Source organism: Gopherus flavomarginatus, chromosome 9, assembly GCF_025201925.1.
Source record: "Gopherus flavomarginatus isolate rGopFla2 chromosome 9, rGopFla2.mat.asm, whole genome shotgun sequence".
NCBI lineage: Eukaryota > Metazoa > Chordata > Testudines > Testudinidae > Gopherus > Gopherus flavomarginatus.
This window is the reverse complement of record NC_066625.1, coordinates 30,163,733-30,180,322: the sequence shown is the minus strand read 5'-3', so window position 1 is coordinate 30,180,322 and position 16,590 is coordinate 30,163,733. Positions and strand designations below refer to the sequence as shown.

At 41.4% G+C, this 16,590-nt stretch overlaps 1 protein-coding gene across 10 annotated transcripts in view; it reads left to right on the top strand.

The window, feature by feature from the left end:
• The first annotated feature begins 2,085 nt into the window (after nt 1-2,085).
• RBFOX1 (RNA binding fox-1 homolog 1) overlaps nt 2,086-16,590 on the top strand; it is a 2,697,109-nt gene continuing 2,682,604 nt past the window's right edge. For all 10 annotated transcript variants that reach the window (XM_050966439.1, XM_050966435.1, XM_050966438.1 and 7 more), the window contains exon 1: nt 2,086-2,392. In XM_050966439.1, the coding sequence (XP_050822396.1) occupies nt 2,171-2,392 (222 nt within the window). In that variant the 5' untranslated portion in view covers nt 2,086-2,170. The remainder of the gene's footprint in view (nt 2,393-16,590) is intronic.

Sequence of the window (16,590 nt, the reverse complement as noted above, 5' to 3'; positions counted from 1 at the left end):
GTCAGAAAACTTTTGACCAGCCCAAATAATAAACAATCAAGGAGAGCAATGGAGGGTCTGAAAACAGTGTGTTGTTTCAAAATTATTTCTTAGCATATTGGGTGAGGTTTGGTTTTGAGGGGCTAAGCTAACCAGAAAAACGAAGAAAGGAAGCAAGAACATGGAGGCAGGGGGTGGGAGTGTTACAGGAAGGCAGAAGGTGCATTGTTAAGGCAAAGGGAGCTTAGATTTAACGATGAAAATACTTTTATTTGAACACTACATAACGCCGCGCTGAGAACCTGCTACAAAAGAACCCTACCTTTCGAAATGGAGGATGGCCTGAGATATGCAGAACAATTGCAGTTGTTCAATGCAGGAGGGGAGGATGGAGAGCAGGTGGAGTGAGGCTGGAGGGGAAGAGGTTAGGAGGCATTGAATCAAACAGCCAATCAGGAGAAGGAAAGTAATTTTCCAAGTCAGATGGATAGAAAGCAATTGGACACTAATCGCATCCTTGTCCAAAGATCCTTGCTCATACTGAATGAGTTTATGAATGGCCTCTTCAAGCAGTTTCTTCCCTGAGCTCATGTGGTTGGGGCCTGGTGTCTCCAAAACAGAAGTGTCCTTTACGTGGTTCTGTGTTAGGGGGTTGCTGGAGACAGGGGAAGGAGGAATAACCCCAGTTAGTTGACAGTTCCCTCCTTCCCCCATGAAGAAGCTGCACCTGCTATAAATGCTTGTCTCTGCTCCTGCTGGCAGATTCTCTGTTCCTCCTAATTTTATTAAAGAGAAACAGAATTCTCAATGCTGCAGGTTATTTTTTTTCATCTCATTAATCAGGAAGGGTGCACAATATAAAAGGAAAGGGAATACAGGGAAGGTAGGGTAGTGTAGGTTGTGAAGTACAATGTGTGTTGGGGGGTGGTCATTCTAGAAGTTGAGCAATTTAACTGATTTTTTTTTTAATCTCATATGGCCTATCTCCATCTCTAAGCATTTTACCAACTGACACACTCTGAACCAGATAGGTGTTACTATATTTTATGATGGGAAACTGTGTCCATTTATTTTGGATGCCTCCATTTTTGGATGCTCAACTTCAGACAACTTGGGCCTGACTTTCAGAGGTGCTAAGTACCTGCAACTCCACTCGACTTCAGTTAGGGCTGTGAGTGCTCGGTACCTCCCAAGTGAGACCTGAGGTGTCTCAAATTGCAGACATGGATATTGACTGGGTACCTAAATATGTACTTAGCAACTGAACTTAGGCCCCCACTTCTAAAAATCATGGCCTCTGACTCATAACTTTCTGTGCAGAACATCTCCAGATGTTTGTGGAAAGCCCCAGAGGGACTTAATTCTCCTTCTGCAGGATATAAGGAACTCCCACTGAGGCTATGGGAGTTAGCACAGAATGAACAGTGGACCCCAGATGGTCTTTTTGTTACTCTGGATTGTGTTGCCTCTGATACGTTGACTATCAGAAGACCCAGGAGAAGGAGGAACATGTTATGGCTATTGCAAGTTAATGAGGAAGGGACAGAACCGTTCCAAACAGGGCAATGCTCAAATGTGGGACACAAACTTCTGAAATGCTCAGCAAACTTGCAAAGTAAGGGACAATGGGGAAAGAATCCTGAAGGGAGATAGGTTGAAGTGAACTTTACTTGGTATTAAATATTCTACAGCTACTTTTCATGGTTAATCATGCTCTGTTTCAATATTAGTGTTTTAAAGCAGTGCATTCCTCTGAGATGGAGGTTAAGTTGGATCTAAACAGAGGTGCAGCTGACTACAGCTCTGTGCTGTGTTTTAAGGAAAGTTAATTTCTTTGGAGCAGGGCAAGCATAAATACAAGGATTTTGGCAAAGTGAGCAGCAGGAGAAATGTGCATGCAACCAACGTAGGAGAGGTTATTGCTTTTTATTAGGGACATGGAGGAATAGAGAAGCTTGTGTGCAGTATGCTGTTGAAATGGATATTCTGTGGGAATAGTGCTGGCCAGTAACCAGCAGAGGGCGGTAGAGAAATAGAAGTGGCGTGTGTAAATCCTATAAAGGCTTTTGAAACCCTAGTTAAATGTTGAAAAGAAGAGCGAGAGCGCATCACAGAGCTCTCAGAAGCCACAGCTCCTCCAGAGAGGCAGCTTCAGCAGGCCAAATAAAAAAACTGCTCAGCAATTTTAAAAATGTCTAATCTGTCTGGCAGCCCAGAGGATGTGGTGAAGCAGCGAGGCAGAGATGGCAAGATGAGAAGGGAGGACCTGGATGATTCCCAACCCGAGGGAAAGAGGTTGAAGCTGGGGAATGAAGGAAGAAACAGTGGGAAGGAAGGAGAAGCAGCAGAAGAAATCATGCCATGTTTGGACAGAGAAGATCCTGCGCCTCAAGCAGGTGGTGAAGGCAAAAGTGTAAGTGAGGTTGTTTTCCTGGCTTTGAGCTGGAAAGGGGACTGGGGAAGCTGTGAGGATGCCTTAGCCAACTTCAGGGTGACAGATAATTTCAACTGGGTATCAAGTAGTGTAGGTGGAACCTGACAAAGCGTCCCATCTCCCTGAGAGTGGAAGACAGTAACTATTTAATTTAATATCTTGGCTAGATTCCTTTGGGTGCCAGAATTTGTACTTTAGTCCAGATTTAGCATATTTGACATTATTTTTGTAAAGGATATTCTCTGCTAACACCTGCTATCAGCTTCTTAATACCCTTTAGAGCTGGGGAAGGGAAGGTCTTTGGATTGACTTGGGCATCTCAAGTTATCAGTCCAGGCACTTACGTTACCTGTAGTCATTTTGGGGAATGTTGTTTTACAGTCGGGGTGGGAAAGGAACCTCAAAGGGCATAGGGTAGTTTAAGTGACAGTACTTGAGAATTTGTCAGGGTGAAAAAATTCATGTTGAGGCTTTGCATAAAAACTGCAGTTAGAAAATCCCATCTTGTTAGATCTGCCCATATCAGATCTTTATATGAATCTCAGTTTTTTCAGTGTTGTCTGACTGGCTATTTAGTTCAGCTGCTATGCTTGACAGCAGGTGTTTGAGACATAGCAGAAAGTGTATTCATAAAAAAAGACAGATGGATTCCCAACCAGCTTAGGCTTTTTCTCCTGTGATCAAGTCAGGCAAAGGTTTTTTGGAGGGAGGGGAGAGTTTGCATACATTGTACCTGCTTCCTTGTGAAGGTAATTCCTATTTGAGTCACTGTCACAATGGGGATTCCAGGGCAGCTAGAGTTGGCTTGATGGAAGTTTGTTGTGGTGTTTTCATTTGAAGTCTTCTCTCCCTACTAGTGTGTTCCTTTCTGGCATTGCGTTCCTGAGTTAAGATGCTCTTCTCCATCAAAAAAGGAATCAATTGACTGCTCCACACTTCAGTGTGATTTACAATCTCACTAATTTTGAAGGCAGAGTAGATGGCCTGATTCATCCTGGTGGAGGTCTGTTTCTTGAAATGCAAGAGTTTGTCATATATAGCTGGTTTTCAAAATCTAGCTACATGTGCATAATGTCAGATTATACAGGTGAGATTCTCCTTACTTTATCAGGCTGTGCAACTGTACTTATGATGCATCATGGTATAAGATTGTGTACTGTAACTACAGTGCATCATAAAAGCTTAATGTTGTGTTGCCAAACTGTATATTTCTCTAGTCATTTTGGTAACTAACTGAAGATGTGTAACATACTGAGATCAGTACATTAGACAAAATCCATGATACTCTTGGAGAAACACACAAAAAACATAGGAGGGTTTTTATGAGCTCATAATGTTATAGAATAACATTAACTGAAACCTCACTAGAGTACAGCCTCTTCTGATATGTATTTTTTGCTAATGAAACCTATTTGCTTAGAACATTAACACAGAGAAAAAAAATTTCTTTAAAGGTCCTCTCTTTCCCTTTTTATGGCTGAACATAAACAACCAAAACAAAATGAGAAGCTTACTTATCTCTTGAGTTTGAGTATCTTCTTTAAATTATCAGAAAGGAAAAGAGGAAACTAGTTCTGTGCTGAGCCCCTACAGGTGAAATTAATTTAATTTAGGTAATGAGCTTACTCAAATAAACAATCTTATTGACCCTTTAAACAACCAGGGATAAATGTATGTGGGCTTTTAAACTGAAGTTGAATGAGACTTTATTTTCATGTTTAGGTAGTGCTGGATTCTAATTCTACACAGGATTCTCTCATTTGTGCCTGCTTTCTTCTTGTATAATGCAGGACCCAGTCCTGCAGGCACTTAATATTGCTGTGCTCAAAGATGCAATGCCTAACCAATTTAGGAGCCTAAATGCCATTGACTTACAATAGGATTTTGGCTTGTCTAAATTCCTCTTGAAAATATTGACGTTCCTAAATCAGTTAGAGATTGCAATGCTGAGTGCAGTAATACTTAAATAAAATTAAAAAAACTGGGTCTTAATACCCAGCACCATGCTTACTGTGCACAGAGCCTTTGGGTAAAATTTTCAAAAGTGAGTTGTGCAATGTTGTAGCCATCATCCTGCTGGCCCCAGGATATTAGAGAGACAAGGGTGGGTGAGGTCTTATCTTATATTATCATATCTGTTAACAGAAGTCAATCCAATAAAATATGACTTCACTCACCTTGTTTCTCAAAAGTCACTTAGGAGCCTAAGACTTAATGAAAGCCAATGGGACTTGGGAGCCTACGTGACTAAATGACTGTTAAAAATGGGGCTTAGTCTCTTAAGTCAGTTAGGGCTAGATTTGTAAAGGTAATGAAGTGCCTGGTTCTCAAAAATCTGGCCCATAAGCATTTTTGTAAACTTAACCTGTTGCTATGAAAGTAAGCACTATGCTTTCTCACAAGTATTGCTAGGATTGTGCCCATACATAGGAAGAAGTCTTGACTCCTGTTTCCTGCTTTGTTATTCCTATAAGCTTCCCTTAGCCTCCTGGAAAATTCCTATGTAAATGAATAGTCTTCTGATGCATTTTGTGTGAAGCATCCTACAGAATGTAATAGAACTTGTGTGTGTCTGCTCCAGGGCTGTATTCCACCCATCTTTTCCAGAAGGGCATGTTAAAAATACTAAAGAAACATATTAGTGTGATGAATGGTGATTGCTCCACACCTGTTTCTTTTTCAAAGCCATTTCCTCACTAATTAAGTTTTGGGCCTGATTCAAAACCCACTATCCTTTCCATTGATTTCAGTGGGCTTTGGATCAGAGCATCATGCTTCATTTTGATTCAAAAAGTTCTACTACATTTCTTTCTCCTGCCGGGATTTGTGCTGTTAAAAGCAAATTGCACTGATGCAGTAGAGAACATGTTACACTCCCTTACCAACAGAACCTCCTTTTATTTTTATATTTTAACTTGTCCAACAATTACTGCATGTGACTGTGATGTTCTTAGTTGTTTGTCGTTTTTGCAGGGAGCAAGCCATGGGAAAAGACAGACTCCATCCCCTTAGGATGTATTGGAATGACTTCAGTTCAGTGTTTAGAAGAAGCTTTAATAGGCTTAGCAGTATGGGTAATCAATGCCTGCCCTGGAAGAACATTCCCTAATAGTCCATAATGGCTACTATTTTAAAGAAGTACATTAACAAAATTATAGTCTTTGACTCTTTATTGGACTGGTAGAAAAAAATCAGCACAATAAGGGTGCGATTTCTTTTTACTTATTTCATTATTGTTTGTCTGACTCAGCAGCCATTCTTTGGATTTAGAAGAAAAGACAACCTGGGTCATCAAATCTAGCTCATTGTTTTACTTGGTACGAAATCCTGTATTATGGAAGATGGCAGAGACCATCTGTATTTTATGCTTGTGAAATGGTGAATAATGCTTGAGGGTATTTATTTGGCATTGTACGTTGAGCCACCGCTATTCAGAACTATGAGTTGGTTGCAGATGGGCAGTTTTGTTATTAGCTCTGTTGGATAAAGTTGTTTTGTGTTCACCATTAAGATAAAGCCTACATTTGGCAGTGGGTACCACATGGTGAGATTTGGAATTATTCTTTTCCCCCTTTTACTGGGAATAGGCATTATTTTGGGGTGTTTCAGCTAATTTTGGCTTGTTATCAAGATCCACTAGACTTTCTTTCTTCTGTTCTCATTTTATTTGCTTGTAATTTCTCCATAATGAACAAATTGAATAATCCCAATGGATTGTGACAAAAGCCTTTAAAGAGGCTTAATAGCATTGTACACATCTGTTCAAAGGTATTGGAGTAAGTTCATCTTTACTGTAATAGCATTACCTGCAACGGAATTGCAGTAAGTGTAACATCCTGAAGTTATTTTGATTACACACACCATGCACGTTTTCCTGTAGGTTTGTCTCTACCTTGTCATTGTTGAAAGGTTGCATGCAGAGTTAGGCAAGGCATATACAGCCAACAATCTATCAGATGAATGTAGCAGCCCTTTGTTCCGTTAGGGTGAAATTAATCGCTGTGCATAAAGTGAGCACAAAGACTGAGCAACCCAAGGGCCTGTGTGGGACTTAGGAGGTGTGCTACCTGGTGGATTTCTCTCTCATTGTGTTAGCTGCAAGGAGATCTGTTTTGTATGAACTGATTTATTATTTGAAATCATCCATCTTTGATTAGTGACTAACTCTTCACCAAGATTATTGCTTAGACAGTGTACCATATGCACCACGATGAGTCACCTACAGGACATTTCTGCTCCTTGACTGAATGATTTTCCAACTCAAGATGGCCAAGTGAATACTTCTGGTGGGAATACACATGCAAACGCATATTCACCCAAGTATTTACAACGCTTCTCCTTGCAGTCATCCTTGCAAACAAAAATTTGCTCATCCAGTTGTTTGCAGAAATGGGCAAAATGCGGCATTAATAAGTCAAACCAAATTCATTGGTTTTAGTCCAACAAATACTTTACTGTACAATAATTTATTGTAGTGTTCACCCAGCTACAAGTATCCTTCAGATACTTCCTCATCTACAGGGGCACAAGTGTAAGAGTGCAAATGAAAGCTCCTAAGTACTGGAATTTTCACAACTGCTATGTTTTTCCAGATATTGTTAGATACTTACCGCAAAGCTCTTTTTATCTTCCCATCCATCCTATCCAAGACAGTGCTGAGGTGAATGATATGGCATGCTGGTGGGGGGCGGAGGGGAGGATTGGCGCATGTGTTTTGGTATAGCATCTCTACCCAACAGATTTCTTTCTGAGGAAAAACGTTTAACTTTTTCATTCATGATTCACATTTTTGCTGATGTCAGCATTTCCAGATCCTGCCTAGATATGCCAAAAACACCAGCCAAAAGAGACTATTTTTCAGCATTTCTAGTCTGAGAAGGAATCTCAAGAAAGCCTGATACTCAATATTTTCAGCCTGTTTTAGCCAGGGGTTCAGATAGCTTGACAAAGCTTGAACAACTTCTGATTGGTTAGCTGAACTGAACCTTTTGAAGCTTTCCCTTTGGTAATCTTCTGTCCTCTTTCTAAGGCATTTTGTTCCCATGTTAAACACCTATTTTATAACCATGTAAACATAACAGTAAGCACACTCCTCACATCTTTCCTACAACACTTGGACCAGGCACCTGCAATCTGAACTTAAAACTGACTTGAAACCCCCCTTCTGAAACTTAGACTAAGTTATTCTACACTTTCCAAAAATGAGAAGCTGAGAATATGGTGACTGACTCAGCTCTGTGCAAGGAAAGATACTGGGGTGGATCCTCCACTGACTTCAACGGAGCAAGGACAATTAACACCAGCTAAGGATCTGCCTTTCTTCTACCAGACTCATATTTGGTTATAGCAGTTGCAAAGGAGGGAGCCATGATCTGTTGCCTTTTAGGAACTGTGTAGCTGGGAATGTCACAGCCTTATCCCTTGCCCCCTAGACATAAGCATCTTGACGGGGGAGGGATAGCTCAGTGGTTTGAGCATTGGCCTGCTAAACCCAGGGTTGTGAGTTTAATCCTTGAGGGGGCCATTTGGGGATTTAGTTGAGGATTGGTCCTGCATTGAGCAGGGGAGTGGACAAGAGGACTTTCTGAGGTCCCTTCCAACCCTAATGATTCTATGATGCTATCTCTAATTGCATGATCACATGCTGGGCCTAGTTTACCACTGTGTAACTTAACAGATACAATGGAGATTCACAGAGCTGCTAAATTTTCTTGCTGCATTTTACATTAACTTTTTTGGGGTGTAGGGAGGAGGATCATTGGAAAAAATGGAAAACTTGAGTTTTTTCATTCTTCATGAGCCATGCACACACACACCTGCACCAGGGCTGGCTCCAGGCACCAGCGCAGCAAGCAGGTGCTTGGGGCGGCCATGGCGAAGGGGCAGCACGTCCGGCTCTTTGGCAGCAATTGGGCGACGAGTCCCCAGTCCCTCTAGGAGGGAAGAACCAGCCACCCAATTTCTGCCGAAAAATGGAAGAAAGCGGCGGCAGTAGAGGTGCCGCCAAAGTGCCGCTGATCGTGGCTTTTTTTTTTTCTGCTGGTTGGGGCGGCAAAAACGCTGGAGCTGGCTCTGCCTGCACATACTCTTTCCCAAACAATAGTTGGCAACATCTCTCTGTCTTTGTCAGTCCAAAACTCCTGGGTGGGTTGACAATCTCTTTTATCCTACATGAGGGGGCTTGCGATGAACTTACTCTGACACCCACTCTCAGAGGTTTGTGATCAGTGCAATCACCAGCACAACACTATATTCATTTTGAATGCAACCTTGTGAACCATAAACTCTACTTACACAACGTACTGCATGTTAGAGAAAGAGTCAGTTCTCAGCTAATGTCACATTGTCATATGTCAGTAGCAAGTCCATGGAACTGCAACAATTTTACATCGGCTGAAAATCTGCCCCTATGGATGTGATCCAAAACCTGTTTTAATCAGTGGGTGTCTGTCCCTGGATGTAAGTGAGCTTTGGATCAGGCCTGAAGTGTACAATGCAGGCAGGGCTGGCTCCAGGCACCAGCGAAGGAAGCAGGTGCCTGGGGCGGCCAATAGAAAGGGGTGGCACTCCGTCCGTTGTTGAGGCGGCACGTTCGGGTCTTCGGCAGCAATTCGGCGGTAGGTCCCTCACTTCTTCTCTTTCTCTTTGGTGGCAATTCGGCGGCAGCTCAATTGTTTTTTTTTCTTTGCCGCTTGGGATGGCAAAAAAGCAGAAGCCAGCCTTGAATGCAGAGTAACAGTGCAAACTGGTTGGCAAAGATAATCCACTTCACTTGTCAGCAAAGTTAGCAGTCTCCTAAATTACAGATCTGTGCTGCAAAACTGAAGGCTCTGATCAGTGGGAGAGGTGGTGTATATCTGTGCTGTCCCAAGATGAATTGTTTTTCTGAGTATCACCATTCTTCCTCCTTGCTCCCGTGCAGGGGAAGTAACTGATTTAACCTCTCTTTGGGTTTTAGCACACTTCCCACACCTTCCCCCTCCTGCTGCCTGGTAAGGGAGTTGGTGTAAAGGCTCTGTCCACTTCCTGCCCTCTTCACACCCATTTACTTTAATATCGTGTATGCAGACCCTGCTCTCCTTCACACTTAGGTATAGCCCCAATCTGGGAAAGTCCTATGCAGTGGGTGGACAAGTGCAGGAGGGCCTTATTCCCATACCTGGTTGCATAGGACGTAACTGAGTGTTACATTTGTAGCTGGTTTGGCTTTTCAGTTGCAGCTGAAGGAAGCCAATTCAAAAGAAACTGTGCTCACTGCATGAGTGCTGACAAAATTATTAGAGAGAAGAAAGCTTATCATACAAGAAGTCTGTCAGCAGACGAGGAAGGATGCTTTAGTGGTTACAGTACTAGCCTGGGGCTTGGAATATCTGAATTCAGTTGCTGGCTCTGTCACTGACTTCCTGTGTGACCTTAGTCAAATCACTTAGGCTGGCTGTGCTTCAGTTCCCCATCTGTAAAACTGGGGTAACAGCACTTCCTTACCTCCCCGGGGAATGGTGCAGATAAACACATTAGGTTATGAGACGCTCAGATACTATGGTAACTGCAGGGGAGAGGTATATAAGTAACAAACAGGGTTTCCAAAGCTTTGTCTTGGGCCAGCCGGGTGCACGGCAGTGAAGGACAAATCTTTTGTTGGATCTATCCACTTATTATTTGTATTGCCATAGCACCTAGAGACCCCCAACAAGCTTGAGGCCCCATTGTGCAAGTGCTGTACTGACGCTTGAGTTGCCGGCATCTCCGCACTAGTGCCCCCAACCCCTGTTGACCTGAGGACTTGGGATCAAGCCCTGGATCTGACTGTGCTATTTTAACTATGCAAAAAGCCTTTAGCCTGAGAAATGAATTGATGCCACATAAGTACCTGCGATAGATGGTAAAGATATGGTGGGCCATTAAACTATGAAAATAGTGTTTGTATGGACAAATGAAATAAACATACACAATGATACATGTGTATCCCAGGTGATAGGAGAAATGAACGATTGTACTTGAGAAATCATTTGTGGTCCAATAATTCAAGACTGCTTTATGACACGCATGCAGCAAAGGTCATTTAAGGCTGTGCAGTCAGTGTTAAACTTTGGCAATTTAAGACTTTTGAGAGCCTATCCATACAACTTTGACGTGGTGTTAATGCAGCTTTGTCATACAGAATAGGTTTAGTTTAGGAACTGTTATTCAGTTTAGTTATTAGAATATATGTTTTTGGAAGTGCCCTGGATTGTGTTTGTGAATATTCTTTTGAGAAGGCATTGCAGTGGTTAGAGATGGGAAGGATCTTAATAAATCAGCCAGACCATCTCCTAGCTAATGAAGGCTGGTTCCCTATAAGTACATTTTCCTGTACGTTGTCTAGTCTGATTTTAAAAATACCAAAAGACGGAGCTTTCACTACTTCCCTTGGGAGGTTGCTCCACAGTCTAATAAATCTTGCTGTCCTATTTTACATTTTGCAGTGCCATTTACTTTGAAGCTAAGGTACAACAGCCAGACAAAAATAATTTGAAACAACTCAGCTTTTGTGCTAAAATTTTTACAGATGTATCCATATTTCTCCAGTCTCTCACCTGCCATGCAAAACTCAAATAAGTTTACTTCTGGCACATTTCCACTCTATCCATACTGGCAGTTACAGGCCAAGGTGATAAGTGTCTGCAAATACCATTGATGGCAAGATCAGAATGGGGGACAAAAAGACCAACTATTCACATTTGCTTAAATTAGAATGATATAGGACTGAGAGAAACTTGCTTGTTTTGGCTAGCTAGAAACTTCACCTGGGCTTCTTTGTTAGACCTCACTGAGACTTAAAAAGCCAGTAGACTTACATTTATAGGCATTTAAAGAGAGTGATTTTGTTTTTCTCCACAGGCATATTAGAATTTTTTACTAGTCCTGCTCCACTGACAAAGATAGCTAAGTTTACAAACTGAGCAGGCTTAACTGACTTTGAAATTTAATTTATAAAGGACTCTTATGATCAACCAAGGGGCCCTTTGTAGAGCTTACATGCTCCTCAGCAGAGAGTTGCCAGCTTACAAGATATGTTGAATAGATCTATGTCCTTGTTTAAAAAAAAAAAAAAAGACTGAAGTGAAATACAGGAACTCGTTACCAGAATGTAACAGTAAGGTTGACATATCAAGTGCATAAGACAGGTAACCTCAGAAGTTAAGATTGCTCCTTGAATATTAACTGGGTCATCATGCAGGACAATTTAAAGGACATTGTAGTAATACAAAAGGCTGATGGGAAGGAGAAAGAAGGTTGCCATCTACACCAGACATCTATGCAGTGAAGTCACAGGGAAATCCTAGGACCAGTCAGAAATTTTGAGATGGCCACACAAATGTAAAGTATGAAGATCTCAGATAGGAAACAATGCAGGAGATCATCTCTCAAGGTAATGTTCCAAATAGAAAGGAAATCGGCCAAAGCAAATTTTAAGTCCTGAAAAGCACTTTCAGAGAAGGAGCAAAAAATCTATATAAAACAAAGGACAATGCAGTGAGAGAAGAGACAAGAGGAAATATATGGATATCATCACCAAAAAAACTGGAACATTTTATCAGCTCAACAATGTTCTAACTGGCAAGCTTACGCTAGTCAGAGGGCCAGTTAAGGTCTTTCCTTGTTTGTTTAACCTTAACGGGGGGGGGGGGGGAATCCCCAGAGAGAGTAATGGGCATTCTGTCACCTCTACTATTTGGCATTGCCATTGACTTGAGAAAAAGTGTAGACTGATACAACACAGGGATTGCATGGCGTAACGGTACACTAGATCTAGATTTTGCTGATGGCATAGCTCAACCAACCTGCAAGTAAAGATTGAAAGAAGGCAGCATTCACAGTCAATTCTGAGGGGAAAAAACCCACAAATCTAGTGACAACCCCAGCAACTCCCAGCTCAAGCATTACATAGTAGGCAAAGGAAGACAAGAGGTGAGTCAATTGACATACCTTCTCAGTTATGTACAAGCCAATGGGGATGTCTAGAAGGAAAAGGAGCAGCTGCACTCACCAGCTGAAAATCAACCAAAGATACACACTAAATGCCTCTGAAAGCAAATGCCTCACCATAGGTGCAGGAACTAGGGGTACTGGAGGTACTCCCACACCCCCTGGTTTGAAGTGGCTTCCATCATATACAGGGTTTACAGTTGGGTTCAATGGTTCTCAGCATCCTGTGCCTCAGATATTAAATGGAATGAATTTCTGATGCATCTTTACATTTGCATTCAACAATTCCTTACCTCCAAAATTATCCAGAAGAAAAGATGCAAGTATCTGGGATGTGTGCTAAGAATGAAGCCAGAACAAGTGCGGTGGCAGACATGTCATTGGGCAGCACAAGGAACAGGCAAAAGGGGTTGATGGAAAGAATCCCTCCATTGAACAGTACTTAGGCCTGGTCTATGCTAGAAAATTAGGTGGGTTTTACTATGTTTGTAGGGATGTGAAATGCACACCTCTGAGCAGTATTGTTAAGCCAACTTAAATCATCATGTAGACAGCATCAGGTCGATGGAAGAATTCTTCCATCAGCCTAGCTACTGCCTCTTGTGGAGGTGGATTACCTACAGCGAAGGGAGAAATCCTCCTGTTGGCATAGGTAGTGTCTACACTGAAGTGCTACAGTAGCACAATGCTGTGGTAGCATTTTAAGTATAGACAAACCCTTAGATGTTCTAGCAGAGAATTTGGTGGTTGTTGCATCAAGCCCCCACAAAACACAGCACACCCTATGATATGCACCAAGGAAACATCCATATCTTTATGGAAATGTGCTTTGGAAATTAGTAACATTCCTTTAGGCTTATATGAAGTGTCCTATAGGATTCAATTGAAAATGCATAACTACTTTAGGCTTGTGTGAAATTGGAGAAAATATTTAGTCAGGTTTTCAGCAATTTCACTTTGTCTATTTACATGCTTGTAAAACGTCACAAACAAACATAGCAATTTTACTGCTGGAACATTCAAAAATTCACATTTTAGCAAAGAACTGTTTGCAAGCAATTTGCAAAAACTGGACTGATTTTTGAGTTCTCAGTGTATTCTGAAACTGCAGAAGATAGTACAACTGAAGGGCAAGAGAAAGAAAAGAGAATTTTCAGCAATTGGTCAGGAGGCAAATAGAGGACACTGCACAATAAAACTTATAACCACTCATCAAGTCACAGCCTTCTTATTTTCACAAGTTTTTTTCATTGCTTTCCCTTTCTCGCAGTGCTGTCCAGGGATCAAATACCTAAGGAATCTACTGTCCATGCCATATACATAACAAAGACTTATGTGCAGAATTAGTGTTTTTATGTAATAAGCTGCACCTCTGCCTGTTTGGCAGGCCATGAAAACAGTGTAGCATATTTAACAGGAAGTATTTTATCTGCCAGTCTTTAAGGGCCTGATCCAAAACCTGTTGAAGTCAATGAGAGTCTTTCCAGTCACTGTATTAGGCTTCAAGGCTTCATGTGAGGATGGCTTTGGCATTGTAGGACTATGTTTATGGGCTGAAAGACTTCCCTGCTAAACTGAAAGGGTGAAGTCCTAGACACCTAGGGCCAGATTTTTTAAAGATACTTAGACACTTAGTGGGATTTTCAAAAGAATGTAGGTGCCTAAAACTCATTGGATATTACATATTAGATACCTTGATGCTTTGGAAAATCCCACTTGGTGCCTAAATACTGTTGCCCCTTTTCAATCCAAACAGCTGGTCAGACTTCAGGGCCTTGGCGATGTTCCAGTTGGAAGTGGAAATTAATGGAGTTTGGTATTTTCTTTGTTGCAATCTTATTTATGTACAAGGAATGTAGCAAGTCCTGCTTCTCTGAATGCAGGAGGAATCAAGAACAAAAGGAACTGTTTCTTAGTGCCCAATGTCTTTATTCATCAGAGATCCCAAAGCAATCTCTAGCTTTTTCCAGGATCATACTATGCTCGTAGGCTACTGCTTGGCTTTCTTGCTTTTTTCCTCTGCTGCTCCCTCTCTTGTCCTGTGCTCAGTTTTTCTCTCCCTCTCCCACACCATGTCACAATAACCAGTGGAACTCTGTGCCCACCTGATGCTAGTTTCTGGGCAGATTCTAGTAGACCTTGTTTCAGGTGTAGCCCCTTAAGACATTCTTACAACCTCTCTTAAGTGAATGCCCTGCTCCTACATCAGGTTGAATGAGGTTTTAGCTCTATTAATAACGAGGTTTCACCCAGCTCATAACAAGATCCCTAAAAACCTGGCCCCTAATGCCTACTGTGTGGTCCCGAAGTGGAGGAGGTCAACTGTGGACATAAGGAACGAAAAAAAAAGTATGTTTGTTTTCTTTTGGTCAGTTGAAAAAAATAGCATTAACATTTAAAATAACTTTTAAAATTCTTGCCACAGTTGTGCTTTTTCAATGATAGTGCTCTTTGTGTATGGACTTGGAGTTAATGTTCTCTCTTGGAGGTGCCATACAAATCAAGTGTATTTAATATGTAAGATATGGCCACTACACAGACTGCATCTTGGTGCCACCAAATATTGAGAAGATGTATAAATGTAGCCTAAGAAACCTGGGGGAGTTACGCACCCAAATGCAACATGTCTGCATTGAAGTGAAACATCTAATTCAAAGACCCTTAATGCTGCATTTCCCCTGTAGTTTCATGAACATATTTTCAGTTGCTATTAGATCTAAGCAAGGGTCCAATGTTTGCCATTTGATCCATGCAACTGCTTTTCAGCTCACAGTGATGTATCCAGAAACCATGCAGTTCATGGACTACAGCCTAGATATCTTGAAGTTAGCATTTTATATGCTATCAGATGATCTGCTCTTTTTGACAGCCATTAAATGCACTTAAATGGCATTGCCGGGAGTGTTTGTTGCCATAATTGGTCTTCAGAAAAAGCAGGCCAGGTAAATAGCCCATTTTGTATTTGACATTGTGAACTTCCAAAACCTGATAGGAAAGGACCTTTTGGCCCTTGAAAGCTTGTATATTATAAATTGTTGGTCTAATAAAAGGCATCGCTATCTCTGCTATACCCTGCCTACTGAACTGCCTGTAGATTTTGACAACACGGTAAATGGTCCGCTCAGCAGTGCTGATGCACTGCAATATCATTTAACTGCAAACACCTTAGAGGCACTTCCAAAAGGATTTCATGGCCAGTTTCCTTCATATCCGTTTCCAAACATTTATGAAAATTGCCGTCTTCAATAACCGTTTCCAAAAGACAGCAGATGAGCTAGACTAAACTGCAAACGTTATGCAGATGGTTACAAATCATTTTCTGGCTCACTGCAAGATTTGCAAATGCACTGGAGATAAAATGGAATACTTTGCAATACATGAATATATCTGGAGACAATTTTTTCAGTGTCCTTTTGATACTGACTGATCTATCAGAAAGGTAGGTTTCAAGATTGCAGTTACAGTTTTGTTAAAGTGCTGGGAAATTAACTGGTCACATATCAAATCCTATTTTTTTCCTTAGAAATGTAAAATATCTGGAACAATAAAATGAACAAACATAAAATATTGGTTACAAATACCTGTTGCCCTTTTATAGAATGTAGCAAACGATATTCAACTGGAGAAGAGAGCTTTTAGCTTCAAGGAGGCTAGTTCAGAGGGATGTATAGAATGACAAGGATGCCAACGCTACGCATGAGGCTTTCATTGACTTCCATGTGTGTTTGGATCAGGCCCTTAATGAATAACCCTGTATCAATATCTTTGTATCTGGCTATTGGCTTCACAATGGGAATGGCAGTATAGTAATAGGCAAGATGTATATCTATGCCTTCCACCCAAGGATCTCCGCTTTCTTCAGGAAGTTATTGAACAGAAACTGCAGAGGCTCAGCTCTGGTATCTCAGATAGTCCCCCAAGGTATCTCGGATAGTCAGTGCATGCTTTTGTAAATTTTGATCCAAGTGCTTACTGCAGGTAACACATGTAGTCAGTGGCAGAGCTAGAAATACATCCCCTATCTCTTCTGAATGAAGTCCTGTAGCTTCATGAAAAGCTATCTTTGCCCTTAGCAGGTAATATCTTTCCATTTGCAGAGGGAAAGAGAGCCTGATGGATATCATTTTTCTCTTCAGTCCCCAGGAGAAAACTGCTTGCTTTATTATTAAGAGAATGATCTTAATCTACTGTACCTGGTTAGATGGGAA